This window comes from Sphaeroforma arctica (genome assembly GCF_001186125.1).
Source record: "Sphaeroforma arctica JP610 unplaced genomic scaffold supercont1.1941, whole genome shotgun sequence".
NCBI lineage: Eukaryota > Ichthyosporea > Ichthyophonida > Sphaeroforma > Sphaeroforma arctica.
The window spans coordinates 2,967-8,762 of record NW_014038617.1 but is presented as its reverse complement, the minus strand read 5'-3'; the positions used below and the strand labels follow the sequence as shown (position 1 = coordinate 8,762).

Here is a 5,796-nt window from a genome sequence, read left to right as displayed (position 1 = left end):
GTGTGTGTGTGTGTGTGTGTGTGTGTGTACATGTGTGTGTGGGTGGGTGGGTGTATGTGTGTGTATGTGTGTGTGTGCGTGTGTGTGTGTGTGTTTCATTTTGTATGTGTGTGTGTCAGTATGTGTTTGTGTATGTGTGAATGTGCGTGTGTGATTATGTGTGTGTGAGTGTGGGTTTGGGTGTAGTTGTGTATATATATGTTTGTATACATATATCTTTGTGTGTGTATATACTTATATATGTATTCTGTTCTTGATCTCTTTGTTTACCTTTACATTTATCCGTTCGCTTTAATCATGAAGGTTAGACTCTGATGGACGTCGCGCTCTTGACGACAACGTTGTCATGTTGCTACCATTTTTTTCTGTCTGATATAGTACGACTTGCCGTGGTTTTGCCTTTCATGCTAAAGACCTCTATACTTGTAGCACTGACCTATGCAGAGACTGAGTGTTCTAGGTCCAAGTTGTTTACAAATTATTGTATATCTGGTATCGTAGACTTAATGCTTTCCCTCGCTTTTTAAACCTAGTTGTATGTGATCGGCTGACTGTAGGAGTTGGCTCACGGTACCTCTCCGAAACGAAAGTTTGAAGAACTCGTTGTTGTTACGCCACCCTCGCTGACTACTCACTTTTTTGTCAATTGACGATCATTTATATCCCCAACCGAGTAGGCTATCGCGTAGTACAAATTATGATACGGTGTATGTACAAGTACATTTGGTAACTCTGTTGCAATCATATATACAAACACATACATACGCATCGTTGCACAGGGCACAAGGAGCGTATATCGGGCATCAAGTTCTCGTCACGGAATGATGACATACTGTACTCGTGCTCTATGGATGGTGCATTCTGTCAGTGGAGTATCAGTAGTGGGAAACGAGTGATTTTATACAACGCTGGCAAGAACCTGTAAGTGTATGCCGAAACATGAATGTGTTAAGCTGGCTCATTGTGTTCGATAAATACGCGTTTGTCTCTGATCTATTGTGTGGGCTTTGTTTGCTTGTACGTTTGTGTCTGATTGCATAGTCTAGATGCTCGATACGACCTCTTAGGTCGGTACAGTACCGGTAATAAGTAAAGCTTCAGATGTAATCTGCATGCATGACACTGTGTTAAAGATGATAGTATTTCTGGTTTAGTGACGGTGTATATGGAGCCTTATAGTGTGCATACGGTGCATTCTATCAAAAGTAAATATCGAATGATGCTTTCCGAGAAAAAGCAATTTATGTTTCTCGGCTATATTCCTTAGAGAGAATACTTGACGCGAGCGCTATGCCAAACTTTTATAGACATGTATAAGTAGCAGTATTCGTTCCTTACTCTGTACGCACGCCAATCCGCTCGATACCTGCAGCGCAAAGCACCTCATCAAGGAGGTGGCCATGTCAGGCCAGTGAAGCAAGGGATACTGTACTCACTAGTGTACTACACAATTAGTGCATGGTCTTCAATAAGTACCATAAGATTTTATCTATTTGGCTATCCGTTTTGCTTTAATCCTGCCCCTGTAGTATCCGCTCTATCAAACGTGTACGTCTTAATCAAACGCTTGCACGGCGAAGTGTCTGACACGGTGTAGCCGTAGACAGTGTATTACCGCATCGAAGTTGTTGTCCACTTTAACACCCGATACTTTAATCCTCCCAGGCCTCTGACGAGCTTCGATGTCAACTGTACCGAAACTCTCGCTTGCCTTGGAACAGAGTTCATAGACCACGAGGCCAAGCTTCTTTTCATAGATCTGACCACTGCGGGATCTGGCAGGTTTGTAGATCGTTCCACCACAGCCTTTCTTTTTCTTTAAACTGACTAGGGTGTGTATGTAGGTGTTTTTTGGCTGGTCGCTGTGTAGGGGACGCGTTACTTGCTTGTCGCGCTATGAATGCTCTTGCGTATATCTATCATGGCTGTGCCCAGGTAGATGCATGTGAACTAATGTTCATTATCCTTAATCGTTAATATTCTGCCTCTGCTGTCATAGGTTAGTCGCCACATATGACAACGTGCACAATGACGACATCACATGCATACACTTCCACCCGATCACACCGACGGCTTTACTAAGCGGATCTACCGATGGGACCGTTTCACATATCGATCTCTCCTCCGCACCCGATTCGAATGAGGTAGATACAAATCAAGAATTAGTCTGTAGTTTTGTAGCGTTTGACATTTGTTATCAAATTTGCAGGTGGGCATAGTGCGGTAGTGTAGAACAGCTGTGCTACTGTGCGTATATGGCATACTTGTGGTGTTTTCTGGTGTCTTTGTTATTTTTTTTTCCTGCCCAAGGCTTTCTGCTTACTTTCTGTGTGATGAAAACTATGTGAGAGTTGTCGTCCAGATTACTGAGAAATACAGGAATATCACCAGACAAGGATCAAAGACATAATTATTATTACCTTTCAATAATTAGATTGGGCGCTGCTTACCGGTGGGGCTACACAACCGTGCTGCTTTACGCGCTCAACTTGGTATACCCGAGGGCGTGAGATAGTGTTTATATATGCGGTATGAATTAGAGAGATAGTTGTGGGTGCACTCTCTCCCTGACCACACTGCCGTACGTCCATAGGACGATTGTTTACTCTTAACACTCAATACAGAATCCTCGGTTGCCAGCATTGGGTTTTTTGGCCCTGTTTCGCAATATATCTACGCAACTACGCATATAGAGTCGCTGTATGTATGGGAAATCAACGAGGGCACACAACTGGTACAACTCAACGACGTCAGACAAACGACCAGGAATAGCCCCATACCTGTACAAATAGATTATATAGTAGATGTGGTGTATCACGCCTCGTCACAGAGACTCTTCTTGGTAGGTGACTAGCCGTAACTGCAAATTTTATTTATTTTTTGACAGCTTGTTAAGCGATTGTATTTACACTCCATATCCACGACCACCCTGGCTCAACTCACCACACAACCAATTATGTATGAGTGACTGAGATGGGTGGTTGTTTCTGTTTCGTTGCCACAATTTAGTTGTGCGCAGTAGAGCTCTACAGAATGTATGATCTAGCACCTGCTTATCATGTGTCATAAAAAAAATCACAGGTTGCTGGGACATTCGATGGAAACATTGTTATGCTACATATCAATAGAGATAGCTTAGACTTAGTGGCTACGATGCCAAAAGCTCACAACGAGATGGTACGGTGCTCGTTCTGGAATACGGGTGTAGACCATGTCTTCACCGGTGATGAAGATGCGGTCCTGTGTAAATGGGGTCCTCCACTTCCCCCGGCACCAGTAGATTCTAACCCTGAGGCCGACCACAAGGTGAGAATATACGCTTTTAGGTTGGGTTTCCCATGCATAGCTGAGAGCGGCTATCATATATAGAGCCAGATGGACTACGATATTTTTTCCACTGGAATTATCACTGTTAGCGATGGCTATGAATTTGTGTACGCCGGCACCGCGTCCATATTTGCTGCGACCATTGTGCGTGCCTGCACAGTAAACATGGTGCTGTGTGCGTATCCGTTGCGAATTCGAGTATGCTTTAAGTGTTGCCTGTATCTTGTACATATGATCGGCTTCCCGAAATGATTGAGTTGTACTTCGAAGGCTTGCTCTGTTATGGTTTTTACTTTTCATTTCGGTAGTCATTTTTATTCATACCCTCGTGCTATACGCTACCTTCGTGTCGTATGCAGATCAAAACAGTTACCGACAGCAGAGGCGCGCAGAAACGAGTAGCACCATACTAAAATGGTCTTATGGCGGCCAATTTTTTCGCTGGGTCAATTTGTCTGCTGATTATCGGTGCTTCAGTAGTAAATTAGTACATCAATTAAGTTCTCTGATCTTTCGTCGGCAATCTCGCGTACTGTTATTTGCTCTCGGTATACGGGCTCTGTGATTTCACTTATTTGCGCCTATGCAATCTGAATTCTCGATATTTATCAATAGCGTAAAATCGTTATGCACGGAATACTACCATCGATAAAAACAAACCAACGGCCCGAGTTTAGTGTTCTGTACTACCTGAATTGGGAAGTGCAATATCGATCTTTTAGACAAGCAGAAAAGTTGCCCATTTAATCTTAACGTGTGGTAAAATATAAATTATGTAGCGCCTGCTAGTCGCCAGCTCCACACCGGACATTGTATAATTAAGATTTATTGACTTACATTTACAGCATGGTTTCTAAAATAGCTGAAGGGACTGTATTTCTACGTGTACTGTCTCTTCTCTTCGTCGCCGTATTCAGGGGACTTTGGCACACATGCGTGAGCATAACTGCAATATCGTCTATTTCAGATGACATGAGTTTAACATTACTAGATTTGTGTATTGGCAGTTTTGGTGCTGACCAACTACCGCAGGATTCGGTCCTGATTCTCATAAGCTCTGGTTCGGTTTGCATACAGAATTCGTACACCCTATTTTGTCGCTTAAGGTTGCTGACATGTTTCTTATTAGTGTTTAAGATTGCATCTGCGACTGTGCCATAGGCCAACAACCATGCAGTTGCATCATTATTTGTGAGTTTCTTCTCTCGTGAGACCAGACTATATCCCGTGTGTGTGGTGTCATTTGACCCAAATAGATCTGCATATTTGCGGTCGCATACGCATTCGGTCGAAAGATTGCTACATATAATACATATGCGTTTGTATGCACAACCGAGGCGTGTCGTCAATGCCTGCAGGAGGGCCTGAGTTGTACAGAGGGTTGAATGAGAAAAAGTAAGTTTTCGATAGCACAGATTTGATAGTTTTCTCGGGGATGCCGCTCTACAGCTTCAATCACCAGCGCTGCTAATACGAACGAGCACCTCGCACCAAGCAGAACTCAAAACGATACTGCTCCTGTTACCGAACGCGTAAATTGAATACAAAATGTTCAAATACACACTAAACCGTACCTGTCCGCCGCAAATAAGCATTTCTCTGGTAATGCCCACCCGCTTATGTGTTTGAACCATCCGCTTGAATTGCGATTTTTCTTTTTCCCCTTCAATCTCTCCGACGTCGAAGTTCACCAAGAATTCTACTTGGTCCACAATCATGTGCAACATTTTGGACAGCTTCAATCCTTGTAGCGACATGCTGCCGAATAGTATTTTGGTCTCCGGTCTAAGTGTAAATAGTGCCTGATAGAATTTATCTGAGAATTCTAAGAGAGGAAAGCAGTCCTGGGAATCGCGAGGTGTACACACACATCTCCATGATGCCCTGGAAAAATCAAAAGAGTATACGTGCAATTAATTTCGACGGGATTTTGCCTCGATTATTTTTCTTCCGCAAAAGTGGACGAAGAGGTATACAGTCACCACTTTTTCACACTAGCAAAATACGTGTCGTTCAAGGAATACAAAACAATTGTAAGGAATATGGTGCGTTGCCTTACCTTACTAAAGCGCAATCTTCGTGCATTAGACCGACTGAGAAATGTCGACCAACGTCATGCCTTTTCTTCCGAAGTTGTTTGTTCATAATTTTATGCACGAAACGCTCAAGATTAGCTATCCTGTAAGGCCGGGGGGTTTTTTCCGAGAGAAGTGAAGGTTGAGGTGATTGGTTCGTTTCTTGACCTGAAGAACTTCTTAATTTTCGCTTTTCATTCAGTAGCAGCTTTCTCTGTATTTTCAAGTCAATGTTTCTTTGAAACAATGCTTCTTTAGAATATTTTTCAACTTGCACATGGTTCTTGAATGATATTTTATCTTTTTGTATTGTATCGTATGTCTGTTGTGGGACAAGGTTAGAGGCCGAACGTATATCAGGCACCGGTAAGATGACCTCCGCAGGTGATTCTAG

The 5,796-nt window shown here is 43.0% G+C and overlaps 2 protein-coding genes across 2 annotated transcripts in view; one reads left to right on the top strand and one right to left on the bottom strand.

The window, feature by feature from the left end:
• The window catches only part of SARC_11895 (hypothetical protein), a 4,491-nt gene extending 609 nt beyond the window's left edge, over positions 1 to 3,882 (top strand). The window contains exons 2-7 of the mRNA XM_014294012.1: positions 780 to 921; positions 1,666 to 1,782; positions 2,000 to 2,144; positions 2,594 to 2,842; positions 3,082 to 3,306; positions 3,687 to 3,882. Coding sequence (XP_014149487.1) covers positions 780 to 921; positions 1,666 to 1,782; positions 2,000 to 2,144; positions 2,594 to 2,842; positions 3,082 to 3,306; positions 3,687 to 3,740 — 932 coding nt within the window. The 3' untranslated portion in view covers positions 3,741 to 3,882. The remainder of the gene's footprint in view (positions 1 to 779; positions 922 to 1,665; positions 1,783 to 1,999; positions 2,145 to 2,593; positions 2,843 to 3,081; positions 3,307 to 3,686) is intronic.
• A 912-nt stretch (positions 3,883 to 4,794) lies between these two features.
• Positions 4,795 to 5,084, bottom strand: SARC_11894 (hypothetical protein; the record flags this gene model as incomplete). The annotated part of the gene is made up of 2 exons (XM_014294011.1): positions 4,795 to 4,845; positions 4,902 to 5,084. 2 exons carry the CDS (start codon positions 5,082 to 5,084, stop codon positions 4,795 to 4,797), a joined length of 234 nt encoding a protein of 77 aa, XP_014149486.1.
• Between the last annotated feature and the right edge of the window lie 712 nt (positions 5,085 to 5,796).